Source organism: Patella vulgata, chromosome 7 (genome assembly GCF_932274485.2).
Source record: "Patella vulgata chromosome 7, xgPatVulg1.2, whole genome shotgun sequence".
NCBI lineage: Eukaryota > Metazoa > Mollusca > Gastropoda > Patellidae > Patella > Patella vulgata.
The window spans coordinates 57,192,845-57,210,560 of record NC_065885.2 but is presented as its reverse complement, the minus strand read 5'-3'; the positions used below and the strand labels follow the sequence as shown (position 1 = coordinate 57,210,560).

At 34.4% G+C, this 17,716-nt stretch overlaps 2 protein-coding genes across 2 annotated transcripts in view; one reads left to right on the top strand and one right to left on the bottom strand.

The window, feature by feature from the left end:
• The window catches only part of LOC126827497 (rootletin), a 45,761-nt gene extending 44,008 nt beyond the window's left edge, over window positions 1-1,753 (bottom strand). The window contains exon 1 of the mRNA XM_050556890.2: window positions 1,668-1,753. The gene's annotated coding sequence lies outside the window, so the exon portion shown is untranslated. The remainder of the gene's footprint in view (window positions 1-1,667) is intronic.
• A 420-nt stretch (window positions 1,754-2,173) lies between these two features.
• Window positions 2,174-17,716, top strand: part of LOC126827580 (peroxisome biogenesis factor 2) — a 20,942-nt gene continuing 5,399 nt past the window's right edge. The window contains exons 1-5 of the mRNA XM_050557066.2: window positions 2,174-2,266; window positions 3,225-3,302; window positions 3,538-3,600; window positions 16,567-16,761; window positions 17,527-17,679. Coding sequence (XP_050413023.2) covers window positions 2,222-2,266; window positions 3,225-3,302; window positions 3,538-3,600; window positions 16,567-16,761; window positions 17,527-17,679 — 534 coding nt within the window. The 5' untranslated portion in view covers window positions 2,174-2,221. The remainder of the gene's footprint in view (window positions 2,267-3,224; window positions 3,303-3,537; window positions 3,601-16,566; window positions 16,762-17,526; window positions 17,680-17,716) is intronic.

Genomic DNA, 17,716 nt, shown 5'->3' with positions numbered 1-17,716 from the left:
CCTTATATCTCTGTTATACGTCATGGGTATTAAACATCGTATTTTATAGTTCGAAGACAAGGTGGAAACGCCACTGCCCCGGTACAATTTTCTTCACCACCCGAAACCACAGAAATCAAATGGTCTTTATAACGTCCTACTTTTCGGCACCGACTGGGATAATGAAGACGGCGTAACCACAGAAATACGAATTATCATGCTAGTCTCAAAATGGCCGAAGTATTATGTCCGATCTGACCCTTTCCGTGTTTTAAATATATATATATTATATATATATATATATATATGAATTCATTGTGTTAAATATTCGGCTACTTGCACCGATAAAATCTTTTTTTTAAATGTTATAGCCATATGTATTTTTAAATAACATAGTCGTATATATTATATTTTTATGGTATATCTATATCTATCTTTAATGACAGCCATAAATATATGTTTTGGGATCGAAGACATCGAGTTACATAATATTATTATCTTGACCCACGAAAATAAGGTATGCAAGTTTAAAGGGGAGCAACTCCAGATAAGGGTTGTTGACACGATTCGCGTCTCTATCCATAATGTTTTTCCGACGTGGTTTCCACTGTCAGTAGACGGAGAGCCTGACAAGGACAGCTGTCTAATCTTTCGGATGGGATGAAAAACTGCGACCCCGTGTATACATTGGTGTGCACGTAAAAGATCCCTTGCAGTTGGAATTCGATATAATAGTAGGCTATAGTGCCGCTGCCCGGGCAAAATTTTCCTCATAGCACACTGTATGACGTATGCCCGTATTTCCTTACAGACCCTCCGCCGTGCATCACGCTCGAAACTGTCAAATCCCGAGTAGCTTTCTCTGCCACCACCGGAGTTGCAGCTTAGTGAGTGAGGAATGAGCGCAATACACCGCGGCTCCCGCCGATGACACACTGTTACATATCAGTCTCAATATTATTTTGTACGTGCCATTTATTCGCAAACGGGTTCAATACATGACCGTCTCTATATTAATTTGTATATGTACCATTTATTCGCAAACGTGTTCAATGAGAGCGAGTTGTTAATCTTAGTAAGAAGACAGACGCAATAACAAAACAAATATATATATGACAATCTTTTTAAGTTTTTCTATATCTTTATCTATGTAGATCAAGATAGATCAATTACGATATAAGGCAATGAATAAGCTCTCTGTCTCGGGTTGGTCTATTGGACTACGTAATCTTAAGCCCCCTCAACAGGGTTATTTGAAATGGAAAAAAATCAGTATAGATATCCAATTTTGAAAAAAAGATGCATGTATAAGTTGTGTCAAATGTACATGATTCAAAAGCAAGAGTGTCGCATAGATACAATTTTGTTTATCGCATTTAAAGATACTTGTTTATATATTTTCCATTGCCTGTTAATTTCATCACAATTTTCTTTTTCTTTTTTTAAAAAAACAACAAGTCTTTTATTTCACATGCTCGCATTTGCTTCAATATTCTCGTTTAGAATATCAATGTAGATTTAAATAAACAGTATTATTGGGTTATTTCATTCAAAACAATTAATTAAAAACAGAAAATAATATTTTCAATAATTTAGCAATATTTTAAACATCTACCGTTAATTTCTCCATAACGTATTATTTATCCAATAAATTGTCATTGTCATTGTAAATAATTTAAATACCTCACCTTTGCATAACCATACAGAGTCAGAAATTTTAATAAGCTCTTTTCCTCCAACTGACTTCGACTGAACTAAATCGTATTTAATTATACTCGCGATCGTCACGCTTTTATTTACTCAGTAGAGATTACCGGTAGTTTGTTCCAAAACCCCGCTAGACACAACATGTTCGATTATTCCAGTTTTATTGGTTGATAGGGAAGCTTCCTAATTTTTTCGGTTTGCAGGGCTTACAGTTTTTAGGTCGAAAACTATGAAGCTCAAACGGTCTTGTTAACCGAGTGTAAGAGCCCTTGACGATAAATCTATTACGTAATGCAATGTACGATGCGTACTAGTTGATCACAGTGGCATAATAAAGAATCAGACATATCATTAATGCTTTAAACAGATTATCACAATTGATCGATAATATGTCTGTTATGCATGTAATGATTTAATTAGAAATAAATTGGTGATTTGCGGTCTTGCGACAAACTCTGTTTATCTCAAAACATTTCAACCAATCACACCCCTTATAACATCTTACAAAGGAAATTAAAGTAAAAGTAGACAAAACATGGTGGACAATTCGGAGCCTGTGAAGGCACTGCGAGTTGGACAGGTAAATTATCATGCCAGTTTCTGTATTTACTAACAGAAAGTGATAATAAGTTATAGTAATGTATTCGTTACAACTTTTCACCTCAAAGATTGCGTTTGTTTACCTATTTGGATTATAATGTGGTCGACCAAATGGTGCACTGTGACTATTTCGATCACTCATTCACTGATAATGATAAGCAAACATTACATAAAGATATAGACTATAACAGAGTCTTCCGAGGACAAATATCATTCTGCACGCAGAGAACTATCTACTCTACTTCGGGAATAGACTTCTTTTCTAAATGGCCGCCATATCCAAAAATTAGTATACTGTTTTGTAATGCGTTTCTACTCTATTTCTAGCTACCGTAACTAAAAACTGAGATATACTGATCTGATGTGCTTGTTTTTTTTTTAGCTATGATTGGGTGCCTTTAGTTTCACCTGGCAAACTTAATTTCTTTATTAATGCATGTAACATATTAAAAATAAGTTAATTTTATACTAATTAGAACTTATAAGAAAGACATATATGCAGTCAAATCTACTGAAATAACTAATAGCATTCGTATCTTGATTTAGTTTTCATAATTAAATGTTAAATACTGGTAATAATCTCGGTACATATTAGGCCTTGAGAAATTTGATTAAAAGATTTTAATGTCTAGCATTCAGACGTCCTCTATCCACATCAAAGGGTTTGACAATCCTTCTTGCCCCTTTGTGCGTTAGATGATAAAGTCTGACATTGAGTCAAGTGGTCTGCTTAACCTCATTGGTTTTCAGGGTCTCTAAAGTTCCAACCCCAACGTGCAAGCAAATTATTGAACTTAAAATTGTACTACCATTTGTTAGTCTCAAAATGACCTAGTATTTGTTGAGTGGACATTAAACCCCATTCTCCCCCCCCCTCTCCTCTCTCTCTTCTATCTAATGTGTCATAAATATAACCCTAGCTGCCATTTTAATTTCAGTTAGACGCTGACGAGCTGGATAATGAAGTTTTAAATTTAACAAAATCACAGTTAAACCACGTTTTTAAATATCTTCAGGTACCTAAGCTCTTATTGAACTAAAGTAAATGGAAGATTGGCATTAGCCAAACATTGAAGTGTAAATAGTTATAATTAAAAGCAATTCCTAAAGATCTAGGCAGTGACTGACTTTTACAGTTCAAATCTGTCACTGATAACAAGAATTACCGGTATTTACTCATTTTGAAAAAATATCAGTGTACTGTGATGTAATATGTTTCTATAAAAGTATTTGTTTTATTTTATTTAATAGACAGGAGTTTTTGCCAGATATAATCCAGAAATAAATGCTCTATTGAAGCTTGTCTTATGGAAGGTTAGTAGTAGTAGAGACTTAAAAACAAAATTTTAATCGTTATTTTCAAAGCTTCTAGCTACCATATTGAAATTAAAGGGTACATTAAAGTTTCTTTTTAATAAACACAGCTTATTAATCCTCAGATTGGGGTGGATGGGTGGCCCAGTGGTTTAAGCAGCACTTTGACCTAATTTTATTCCGCTTTCCAAAGTGCTGCCAATGTTCTTTTTGTAATATCCGAACTACTAGACACTTTTCTACTACAACAATTAAATGACCAGTTCCTGCACTTTCTAATACAACTGATATCCTTTAACATTTATTATAAATACCTTACAAAAACAATAAAATGCTGACCAGTCTTTGTGCTTGTTCCTATCCTTTCCCCTGCATCCTACTTTCAAGAACCAAACTTTATTCAATATATTCCAAGACAATGCAGTAATACTATAATATTTGAATTAGCGTATTAGATTATGCACTAGTTAATCAAGACTAAAATGCTATAGAAAAGAAAATTTTATCTGGGAAAAGTGACCTAGTTGCTTAAGTATTTTTGTGATACTCTTGATGTCTTTTAAGGAATAATTGATTTTTTTCCCAGTTTTCAGACATAGTAATTCAAAACTAATAATGAGTTATATGTTTGCAACACATAAAATATACATTTATTGTTGTTTGAGGCGTGATCAGAATTATTTAATTGATTTCCTTCTGATTGATATGTGTCAATAATTGATATAAACATGGTTTATCACTTACTATGATATAAATCCCCTTGTTATTCCTTTTCCGCTAGTTTGATTTTTCATGTCCTCATTAGCACAATCGGTGGAAAAAATTAGAATGTTAAATCCCATTTCATTTCATTTCAATTCGGTTTGATTTTCATATATTTAGACATTATATAGGCCTCTTTATCATGGAGTGGGATCGGGGAATGCTCACTAGTCATAAGTCCAACGATGTCTATTATTAGGGTTAGGTTAGGGTTCATTAGTCCACCAATATCTATTATTAGGGTTAGGGTTGGGTTAGGGTTAGGTTTATTGATCCCCATATTTATAGCATTTCTTATAGCGGCGGACTAGTGCTACGGCGGACTAGTGAACCCCTCTAGTGGGATCAATGCTTACTGGTCGTACTGATAAATATGTAATCTCTACTTAAAAACCAAAATTAAATCTATTAAAGTTGCTAATAGTCATTGATGGATGTCTTAATTATTCCTTGCAAACTAGAATATTGTGAAAGCTGAATTTCTGAAAGGAGGAATAATTTTCCAAAAATTACTGAATTCTTTTCAGTTATTGCAAACATATGATGAATTGAAAATTCCACAACATTCTACAGATGATATTGACAAACCAGCATCACCTATTAGTTTTGGCTAAAATCTTTTGAGGGTCTTTTTTTGAATTTTTACTTGTTCACATACAGCCAAACAAGCATCTTGGTCCCAGGAGAGAGAGAGAGAGAGAGAGAGAGAGAGGGGAATGGGGTTTAACATCCACTCGACACAAACTAGGTCATTTCTGGACTAACACATGGTTCAATTTTATTTCAACAATTCGCTTGCGCGTAGGGGTCTTTAGCAGTGGGAGGGACCCAGAGAAAACCCACGAAGTTGGACAGGCAACCCTACTCCTTGTCACGTACAACCAGGGAATCGAAACCACGGCAGTTGACTCAATGACAGACTGTATGATACAGCGTGCGCGTGCTAACCAATCTGCCATCCAACCAACCCTTGGTCCCAGGATCCCTGGTCTTGGTGGTCAAAGGGTTAATAAAAAATACAGGAAAACAACACTTTAAAACATAGACAAAAATGAAATTGAACTTACCGGTGAGTTTCTGTTTAAGAAGTATCTTGCTGAGTGACTGGGAAAAGTTCTGCTATTATCTGAATATTTGTACGAATGAGGTATGAGACGATGATGAGATGATGGTCTTGGTGTGTAATAATTATAATAAAGAGAACGAAGTGGCGAACTGCTTGGTTTAATTTGCTTATAAGTGTTTGTTGTGACCACTTTTGGAACAGTGTCTATTTTTCTGGTGTTAGACCGCTCTGAGACAGGTCTTGTGTTAGGAGGTACAGTATTATTGCTGTTGAAACTACTTGTATTGTTTCTGATGTGGCTCCTGTTTGTCCCATTACCACCTTTTATAATGACTAATTCTCCTTTTAAATTTCCATTTTCCAACAATTTATTGTTTCTTGGGAAAATGCAATACTCTCCAATTCTGCTGGATCTTCCATTTGAAAGTGATTTTGTTGGTATAGGACTGGGGATTTGGTTAGGGTCTGTGAATTTTGGATTGATTATTAAATCGCTGATGATGCTTGATTCATGATCATCATTGTCATTGTCATCATCAAAACTACTGCTCCTTGGTGGTGTAGGAGATAATGGGCGCTCAACAGTATAAGCCGATCTTGGTGACATTTGGTAGGATTTCCTTTTGAACGGTGTTTTTCTTCCGTCAGTTCCTAAAACATCACTAATAACACTTGAGTGATCATCATCGTCATCATCATCATCTAGTGACTGGTCAATTGTAACAGAATTGTTGTAAGTACCAAGTGATTTTTCTGACAATCCATTGCTTAATCGATGAGGTATGTGCAACTTCTCATTAGTATATGAACCACCTGAACTAGAATCGTCATATCCAGCTAAGCTATCATCTGATAATCTTCGATCATCCATTAATTCCCGATCTTCCTCACTACGATCACCAATAGCATCACTACCATTACCAACTTCATCACCAACAATATTGAACATTTTGTTGGTTTCCGTCATGTATTGTGAATTTTTAAAAATTAATTGTTTACTAATCTGTTGATCTCCTTCTTCGTCTTCATCATAAAATCCAGATGAAAGCTGTGGTGGCTTTATCTGATTCCATGGTTTTTCAAATTCTTCCTGATCAATGGTTGATGTATCCAGTCTTCCATCATCAACAACATCATTATTATCATCATTCACACTAATATCTGACTTTGCGTTTTCTTTGGTTTTGTATTCAGAGTTTTTGAAAATGAATTGTTCCCTAATTTCTTGTTCTTCTTGTACATCATTAAATCCAACTGCTAGTGGCTGCTCATCAAATATTGGTTGTTGTGACTGGACTAGTGGGTTTTCAGATTCTTCCAAATCAATTAGTGTTAAGTCCAGGCTTCCATCTTTATAGACCTGTGTAAAATCTTCTGCAATTTTTTTATCCAAAGCTCTTTGTTTTTGAGAATCACTGATCAAATAAAACTGGTTTGTTTCAGAAGTTGTCATTTGTTCAGATATCTCATTATATTCGTTTCGTTTGACTTCATTGTCACAGATGTTTTGTTCCATCATATCTTCTTGACTTGAAAATTCTTGTTTCAGGCCTGTGGGTCCAGATCTCTTAGTCCTTTCATCATCAGAGTCATCTTGTTGCACTTTTTCATTAGCATCAAAGTCAATAAGAAGCTCAGTTGGATGAACATTATCATTGTCATAGTTATCGCGTTGCTCCTGTTCTCCAGTACTGAAGTCGATAAGAGTGCCCTCTGCTGCTCGTCTAAATTCAGTTCGAGATTCATCATCATCTTCATCATCAGATGCCTTTAATTTATAGTCATCATCCTTTTTATCATCAAAGTAATGATCATCATGTTCCGTACCAAGGTCGATAAGAGTGTCCTCTGCTGCTTTTCTAATTTTAGTTCGAGATTCATCATCATCTTCATCATCAGATGCCTTTAATTTATAGTCATCGTCCTTTTTATCATCAAAGTAATGATCATCATGTTCCGTACCAAGGTCGATAAGAGTGTTCTCTGCTGCTTTTCTAATTTCAGTTTGAGGTTCATCATCATCTTCATCATCAGATGCTTTTAATTTATAGTCATCGTCCTTTTTATCATTAAAGTAATGATCATCATGTTCAGTACTAAGGTCGATAAAAGGGTTCTCTGCTGTTTTTCTAATTTCAGTTTGAGGTTTACCATCATCTTCATCATCAGATGCCTTTAATTTATAGTCATCGTCCTTTTTATCATTAAAGTAATGATCATCATGTTCAGTACTAAGGTCGATAAAAGGGTTTTCTGCAGTTTTTCTAATTTCAGTTTGAGTTTTACCATCATCTTCATCATCGGATGCTTTTAATTTATAGTGTTCATCCTCATCGTTTATTTCATAATTGTCATCTTCTTCATCATCTGTACCAAGGTCGATGAGAGTTTTCTCTTCTGCTTTTCTAAAATCAGTTTGAGCTTCACCATCATCATCAGATGCCTTTAATTTATAGTCTTCGTCCTCATCTTGATCATCATCTTGATCATCTTCGTCATCAAAATCATCTTCATAGTTAGAATCAATAATTGTTTTGTCTGTTTCAATTTGTTGTTGACTGTTTTCGATATTCAAAGAGGATTGCTGATCTGCCGTATTAAATATAAAATCAGTTTTATCTTCATGGGTTGTATCTTCATCATCAACAGTTAGTTGAATGTCGTCTTCAGAAATAAATGGACCAGTATCTACTTCAGTAAGAAAAACTTGTTCATCAAGCCTTGTGAAGGTTGGTAATACTTGATCATTTTCTTTGCTTAAAATCTGTTCTTTTGAATCGGTTTCTGGTAACAGAGCAGTTTCTTTGATATCATTTCTATTAATTTCCTGATCAATATTTGCATCCCCTAATCCTTCATCCACACCATCATCTTCCGATTCAAATTCGATTTGAAAATTTTCATCAGGATCGGATTCATTTATTTGTTGTTTAGGGTGTCCTTTCTCTGATCCTGAATCATCAAATTGTTCTTTAGCTTCTGTATCATCCTCTTCTGATCCTAACTGAACCTGATCGCTCTCAAGAATATTTGGCTTTATTGGCATTCTTTGGTCGAATACTAGAACATCAGTTTCAGGAATTTCTTTGGCATTTGTATCATTCTCATCATAATAAAATATATTTTCAGTGTATAAGTCTTTAGCCTCAGCATCAATATGCTCAGTTTTGGGGATTTCTTTGGCATTGGTATCATACTCATCATCAGACTCGATCTGTATTTGATCATCTTCATCAACAATTAATTCTTGAATTTCTCCTTTTATTTCCTCTTCTTCCTCAGATTCATCGTTTAAATCAGTTTCATCATAGATCACACCCTCTTTAATAATCATACTACTGTCAGATAATTGATCATCATCATCATCATAGATCACATCCTCTTTAATAATCATACTACTGTCAGATAATTGATCATCATCATCATCATCATCATCATAGATAACATCCTCTTTAATAATCATACTACTATCAGATAGTTGATCATCATCATCATCATCATCATCAATTGATTTGATTATTAAACTTTGGGGCTCATCAGATGATTGGGTATTGTTATCATGAATAATTAAGCCGTCTTCTTCATCTATTAATTCCTTGACTACTAAACTGCTGCCATCTTCAGATGGTTGTGACTGATTGTCCTTGAAAACAATCATATTCTGGTCATCAAATGATTGGTTTTGATCATTCTTGACATTTAATATATTGTCATCTGCATCATCTTTAGTATCTTGCTGGTCACCTAAAAAGTAAGTTTCATCAGGAATCACTTCTTCATCTTTTAATTTAGTTCCATCATCATTGACCTTCCCCAAACTGTCAAAATCGTCAGCTAATTCATTTTTGTCATTTATGAGTAATAAAATATCTTCATCGTCATCTGATAATTGGCTCACATTGTGCATCCCTTGTTCATCAGGTAAACCAGTTTCATCATCTTTATGGTCATCCTTGAGCTCTAATGTATCTTCATGGTCATCTGATAATTGGGTCACATTGTGCATCACTTCTTCATCAGATAAACCAGTTTGGTCATCTTTGTGGTCATCCTTGAGCACTAAAGTATCTTCATGGTCATCTGATAATTGAGTCACACGGTGCTTCACTTCATCGGTTAATGAAGTTCCATCATCTTTGACCACCAAGCTGTCAGCATCATCAGATAATTGAGTTTTGTCATCCTTGACAGATAAACTATCTTCATCAAATGACATTGATTTATCATTGTTATCCTCTGGATCAGGTCTGTTTGTATCACGAAATGGATTATATGATGATTGCATGTGGAATTCTTCACCACTTGGTGTAATTTTTATCTCTTTGTCATTCACCTCCAGGCTGTCATCTGATTGATTGTCGTAATCAAATTCCTTATTGGATTCTGTTAGTTCTGAGCCTTCTTTTGCTTCTTCGTTTTCTTCTTCGTCTAGAGAATCATCTTCTGCAATAGAATAATCTGACACAGGTTCTGAAGAAGTTGGTGAAGGAACCCTTAGGTGGTGCTCATCTGAATCTTGTGCTTGATCAAGAGACAGTTGGATGTCTTCAAGTGTATACTCAGTGTTGGTATTTTGTTCATCTGCATCCAGGCCATAGTCCTCATCACTGTCATCATCAACATTTTGAATTTGCATTAAATTCTCGTCCCTTTGAGGAGTTGTCATGATTCTGATGTTTATAGAGTAAAAAGAGTTTTTATTGGTCAATTTGATCTAATCACGTTTTGATGGTAGTATTTTTCCAATTGATTTAATGCAGATTTGCAATCAATAAAACAGATTTAGCCAAGAGGTTATTTGGTAAATTCCAAAATATTTGTGCATGGACTAGATAGCGAAAGTTTTAATCAAGTGATTTAGAATGTTTGATGTTGACTTTATAGTGAGAGAGTTATGGGTCAAGATTGTGTATAGTTATGTAGCATATTTATAGCAGTCTGGCCACTTTGATGTTAAATTCATAAGTAAATGGACTTTTCCTATTTTTAACATCCCATTCAAATAGTCTCACCATTTCTTCATGTCACTGTTCTTGTTAATCATTATGGTTCTTGCTTGGACTGCAAAAGACAAAATGAAACAAAATATTTATAGATTGAAAAATTTGCTTTGTTTTTACATCATTACATAATTGTATTTCTTAGAACTGTTGGAGGTAGGGTGGTCGAGTGATCTAACATGTGCACTTTAGATCATAAGATCTGTCACTGAGTCAAGTAGTATGGGTTCGATCCCATGCTTGTACGTGACAAGGAGGAGGTTGCCTGTTCAACCACATGGTTTCCCCAGGACTTCCCAGTTCCCACTGCTAAAGACCCCTACATGCAAGCGAATTATTGACATTAAACACGATTTCTCTCTCTCTCTCTCCTTAGAAATGTATCTTGCGTCATTGAAACCATATATTATTATTGGTTGGCTGTTTAAAAATATAGGGAACTTGATACCCTGTCTCCCTATTTTGGTATTATCTAGATATTTAATACAATCATACCTTGTCAGAAAATGTTACATATAGGCCTACTGGCGCAGATACTATGATACAAAATAAATAATCCTCTCGTTCAGTTATTTATTTGCTTCCCCATTGGCTATCAGACAAAACTCTTTGATATGATAGTTCATCATCGTAAACAGGCCAAGAGGCAAGTTGAATTTCCACAGATTGTCTTGATTAGACAATGATTTAATTATCTATCACCATTATATTCTAACAGAACCAAATATTGAATTTTATACTCATTATAACAATAACACAGCGAGTGAAGGCCGCAGGTAAGTTCTGGAATGGTAATACAAGCACTCGGCTTCACATGGTCGAAATGTGACGTAACAGTCTATGAAACTTAATTAAGTAATTCTTCAAATGGTAGCTGTTAATCAATCTACTTTCATACATTGCTCATGATTTGGAGCCTTGGTACGATACATTTTGATCGATAATAACAGATTAAGTTGTTGTAGATTTCAATATGGATCTGTTTACACTCTTAATACTCAATAATAAACATGGTTGCCTCTCCAGCAGACAGCATTAAAATCTCTTGCCTAGGCCTGTGAAATGGCGTTGTATCTTTGTCAACATGAACAATGCAATAAATACATCATAGGAAATTGTTTACTCAAATATTGATTAACACACAAATTTCATCCATTATTAATTTTCTTGACACGTTTTCTATTTGTAATAATGTCATTTATTTTGTTATTGAAATAAAGCAAAACATGATGATATTTCATAGGAGATGTGTGTGTTATTGTATAGATTTCATATTAGCCAATGTCACTTTGAGCTGATTGTTTTTTGCTTGGTTATAGTTGTCATGGAAACAATAGCAAATTGAAAGTAGTCATTTAGAACTGTTATCATAGAAGCTATAATCAGATTGAAGAGGAAGGAGTAAATGCCCTGATTGAAACGTATATGGATAGAGTCGAGTTGTAGTATCACATGAATTAATGATTGCATGTACCGGTACATAACATATCACTAAAAATTAGAAATGAATTGGTATGTAGCCTACCTTACAAGACTCAGTAGCTATACTATGTAAGTCATGTGATAATTTGGTCCATCCATAGTCTTGATTTAAATGATATCTATTCTATACTGCTTCCATAATTTGCTGATTATTTGATTTTGATTCTATCCTATCAATGATACCACAGACTGGCAACATTTTTCTCATTAAAAAATGAGTTCCATTGTACGTGGTTACAGTCTGATTATTGGCAATCAATACCAGCACTGGTGCTTTATTTTCTTAGTATGGTAATCATCATTGATAGTAAATTCACTGTTTTTTGAGCAGGTTATTTTTATACTGAAATAAGGAGATTGTGTGTAGGTGTTAGACTGGTAAACGGGAAAGTCTGCCTGTGTATTGTATATATGCTGCCCTAAATGGGTGGGTGAGTGTAATGATGTAATAATGAATGAAATGGGGTTTAACCAGGCTAATGAAGACCACTGATGATGCAATACAGAGAAAGAGAGAGAGAGAGAGAGGGTTAACTCCTCAACACAAACTAGGTCATTTCGGGACTAACATATGGTTTAAATTTTATTTCAATAATTCACTTGCCTGTAGTGATCTTTAGCAGTGGGAGGAAACTGGAGGACCTAAGGAAAACCCACCAGGTTGGATAGGCAACCCTACTCCTTGTCACATACAACCGGGGAATCGAAACCACGGCAGTTGACTCAATGACAGACCTTATGATACAGCGCGCACATGCTAACAATTCAGCCATCCAGCCCTACATCTGAACCAAAAAGAAAAGGAATTGGGCAGAATTTAAGAAGGTTGTTGATAATGAATTTTGATTGACTATTAGCCGGCAATATCAAGTGAGAGTTAGCAGGGAATTAATTTGCTATTATTGTTAATTTTGTTAACAATTTGCATTCACTATTCGATTTTCTTTTTTACTTGTTTTAATGTAATATTCCACATCTTTTTGCTTGAATTTGCTAGGGCAGTTGCTGCTTGTATGGTCATAGCATAAAGCCTACAATCTAATTAAAATGAGATCATTATTTTGTTTTGCATATTTTTATAGACACCTGGCAAGACTTCCCATTAAAAAGAATATTTTCATGTAACAAGTTGATCGACATGCTGGATTTTGTCTTTGACCACAGGTTAGAATGAATAGTGCATTCTCAGTCCGATCTATAAGAAAATAGATATAAACCAATTAGTACAATATCATGACATTGTATAGTGTTTCCATGAACTGCTGGTTTGTCATGTTCTATTTTGTGATGTTGTGTGATGAGGTGTATATCTCACCACTCCCTTTACAAAACAAAAAACCTACCTATTATTCTTAAACATACATTATGCAAGAGCTAAATTTGCCTTTTGCAAGCCTTTCTTTACGCCTTAAATGTTATCTAAATTATTAATTAGACATTAATTAACTTATCCAGACCATAATTAACTCTCGATATCATCGCTAGCTTGTGATGTTTATTTGGATTAGGTTCCGATTTGCTGTTCGACTTCCATTCATGATTTAATCATGAAATGGATAATCAAGATTATGTTTTTTATCGTACCGACTTTAGTAATGATGATCGAGGCTAGGTCAAAAATTCAGTTGCTAAAAACTTAGTTCAGATTGGATCAATTTGACTGAAATTTTCAGCAAATTCCCTTTACATTATCTATTTTTTAACTATAATAGTGAGAACTGCCAGCTCTTTATCAAATCTCCCATAATGTATCTTTAAAAGAACATTATATAGTTGTTTAAACATTTTAATGCAAATAATTTACAACAGACTCAGGACAATTATATAGTTAGATAACAACATGTACTTTTACCTTTAAATTTAAATACCGTGCTCTTGAAAATCACCTGGAAATAAATGATAAGCATGACAGGTTTTCTTTCTTTTCAGTTAATCAATTTTGACAGATATTTCCCTGACAGTAGATTTCTATATAGTTGTTTTGAAATTAACAAGTGACTTTGTATGGGCTTTGGAAATGTATACATGCCCTTGGTTTTTTGCTAAAATACATTTTGAAAAAAACCCAACCTAAATATTAAAGTGTAAAAGCCTGAGAAAAGCCATCCTGACACTTGCACGATTTTTGTTCCCGCAGTGACGCACACTTTAGTGTGTCAATGATCAAAGTCTTCGGGTACGAGCGTGAGGAGTGTGTGAAGGATGCAGGTGTGCACACATCAATGTTCGTACAATGTGCAAACTTGACGTGAACACTGCATATCAATGCGTGTCAGTGGGTGCCATGGGAATCCACTACAAGCAGCAGACATGAACAATGCGCGAACAATACTTAACCTAAGTGTAAACCATTAATGCTTTACAATGTGGCCTATTTTTGGCTGAGCATTATGAAATTCAGCTGAAGATTTGATTTCTGTTCCCCTTGCTCCAGTCTTTAAAATAACACCTCTAGAAGATCAAGTTATTTAGTACCGTATCATGTGATATCTAGTATTCTATAGACTGTAGACCAGTCTACTGAGAAGCCACTGTGACTCGGTGAGTATGATGCTGGCTCTCTAACCAGGAGGTCCTGGGTTTAATCCCACTTTTGGTCAAGAAAGTTCCTCAGGATTTTCAAGCCTGGTGCAGGACGAAGTATACCATTATCAATAAGCATAGACAATAGCGCCGCTGCCAAGGCAAAATTCCCCACATGGCCGCTTTTCGTTAGCCAGGTTGGTGCAGAAAATTAAAATGTTAAACCCGATGTATTGCACCTTTACATTAAGTTTATAATTTTGCCAAATCTTGTTAGTTGCTGTTTGATGAAAGGTAGATAATGTGTCAATGTACTTGTCTGACACCAGGGAAGGATTGGGATCAGTAATTTGAATATTGTTAAATAAGTTCATATTCTCCAAAGCTATTATTACATGCGTCATTAGCATTTATATAGACTGTTGTATATACATTATATACTGTGGCTTATTAACTTACAAGGGCTATACATGTATACCTATAGTATAAACTAGTACAATTGTTATATACCCCATACTAAATTGAAGTAGGTCCAGTGTGTTTATATTACAAGTAGTAAACATAATAAACTATTGATTTCAAAGTTGACATCATTTGACCAGAAATAATGGCAGGTTATTTAAGCGTACAATCTTTTGATTATCTTTGATTGCATGTAATAGGTTTATCAGCCTATGTAAAAATTTGGTGTAGATCACATAGTTTTAAAAATAATCCAAGTAGTAACAATTTAATATTTAAGGCTTGACACATGACTAATGGAAGTAATAGAGCAACCCAATTCAGTATTTCATTTTTTCTTAATGTCTCAGTGCGGCATTTACATTTTTCGGGAATATATGAAATTTTCCATGACTTAATCCAATGCTAAAATGTGTTCAGATTTGAATATTTAACATTTAAAGGGGCATCATGGAGGATTAGATATATTTCAGTTAAATAGCTCCACTCTGAACCGTGATATTAGCTTTTGAATTTTAGGCTAGCCTCGATCATCATTACTTAAGTCGGTATCGAGAGTTGATTATGGTTTGGATGAGTTAATTAATGTCTAATTGATAATTAAAGATGGGTTCCCAGAAAAGTATTTATCGGGTGGTTATTTCCAATAAAAGTATGGCAATTTTGGTATATATGGAAAGTAGAGATATCCAATCTTACTAGAAAAATACTGGATTCCCCGAAAAACACTCATGGAGCGTATACAGGACAAAAATGTAAGGGTTCCCCTAATCAACAGCCCGACGATTAGGAACTTCTGCACGCGTGATGTCAAAGGTCACAAGCGAACATTGAGCGCTTGATGTACAAGTTGATAAACTTTATGAAGAGTTAGACGTACAATACTCTCGGAGATAAAAATGACGGAAAAAGACGTGGGTAGTGGATAATCCGAGAATTTAATTAGGTTTCGATATTTGTAATAAATAGTAAGCGATTAAAGAAAACATCGTCTTATGTATGCAATAAATTCTCCTCTGACTCCCAAGACGTGACGTAAACATGACCTGATTTGATCGAATTTTAATAGCAGGACATTCCTTCGCAATTACAATGTTTGAGAGGGATTTGAAGCATAATTATGACAAGTTAATTAGTTTGAATATGTTTTTGGTCCATATATACCATTAAATCACCCAGTTTGTATGCGGGAACCCATCTTTAAGATAGCATTTCAGACCTAAAGACAGACCTGCAATAGGCAGATTTAGCTCTTGCATAATGTATATTTAAGCAAACAAAATCAGGATATTAAGGGTAGATAATCTGATGGATTGGATTCAATTGTATTAAAAAGAGGCCCAACAAAAGATACAACGAAACTCATTGTTGCTGGCTTATGTTGACCATGTTATCAGCTGTTGATGCCGAATGATGATATATTTTCAATTCATCATATCTTTGTAAATACTGAACAGAATTGAACCATTTTTGAACTAATATTCCAATTACAGATCCAACCTTCACAATATTGCAGTTTATAAGGGATTAACAATCCCTCAACTGATGTGGGTTGTTGTTGATTTTCTTGTGTTGGTACAATCATGCCAAAATCCCATTTCAGCTGCCTCATGTCGCACTGCTCTGCATATGAATATCTTTCTCATATTGATTATTGTTATTCTTTTGCAGTTTACAGTATTTGCATCTGGAGCTACGATTGGTCAGCAGATTTTGAATATTCAGTATAGAGATAAAACAAGCTTATCATGGATTGGTCAAAGACAGAAAATTATGTATGCTCTGTTAGTGATTGGTTGTCCATTGTTAAAAGAAAGGTCAGGGGAAATAACTACGGGTCTTGGACTAACCAGATGGAAGAATGTGGTGTGTAAAATAATATTGTTTGTAATATTAACAACTGTTTCTCCATTTCAGTCTAATTAGGGATTACAGTTTCTATTCCTGGAACTGGATGACTGCCTTTATCACATAACTTCAAATGTCACATTTACTGTACAACTCTATTGAACATGTGTTTTTAACATTGTGTGTGGTGTGGTTCTCCTTCATTTAACATTATTGTTATGCAGGCTTTGGAAGACACATCCCCTCTAGTATTTTGTCTGGCACAGATTTGTTCTTTTTTTTGTGATTTTATTGATGTTTATAAATATAATAGAAGTCTGGCATAACGTTATAAATAATGTCAGGTACTAGTTCAGCTGTGAATTTTTCATTGGCTAAATATGAGGGGTAAGTTAGGTCATCTTAAAGATATTGTTAGACCTAACTTTAGCGTCAATATAAACAACATAAAACAAACAAAGAACATACAAAACATCAAAAGTGATTTCATTTTGATTCACCAAACAAAAGTGAGTGAGGGATGTTGAAATGGGCTCCGTCGATCCATCCTTCCTTCCGGTTTTATTTCCCAGGTACAATGTAGATCTCATAAACCATTCAAGATATCTTTTTGAAACTTTGTACACACACCAATCTATTATTTATAGTAATTATCCCTTTGCTAATTAGAAATTACTCAAATTTAAGAATTTTGTTCTTCAATGGAAAGAAATTTGACATAGTTTTTGGTATACAATGTGCAAGATGTTGACGACTTTGTTTATGTTTTTTTTTTTATAACAGATCAACAAATGTTTATCATGGATAGAATCAACAATAAAGCTAGCAACAGTTTTAAATTTTTTAGTATTTTTAAATCGTGGTGGATATTTATCACTGATTGAGAGAATAATGGGTATTCAGTCCATGTATCCACAACGACAAAGTATCAGACAAGTATGTAACAATATTTAGTTCTTTTATTTCACAATAT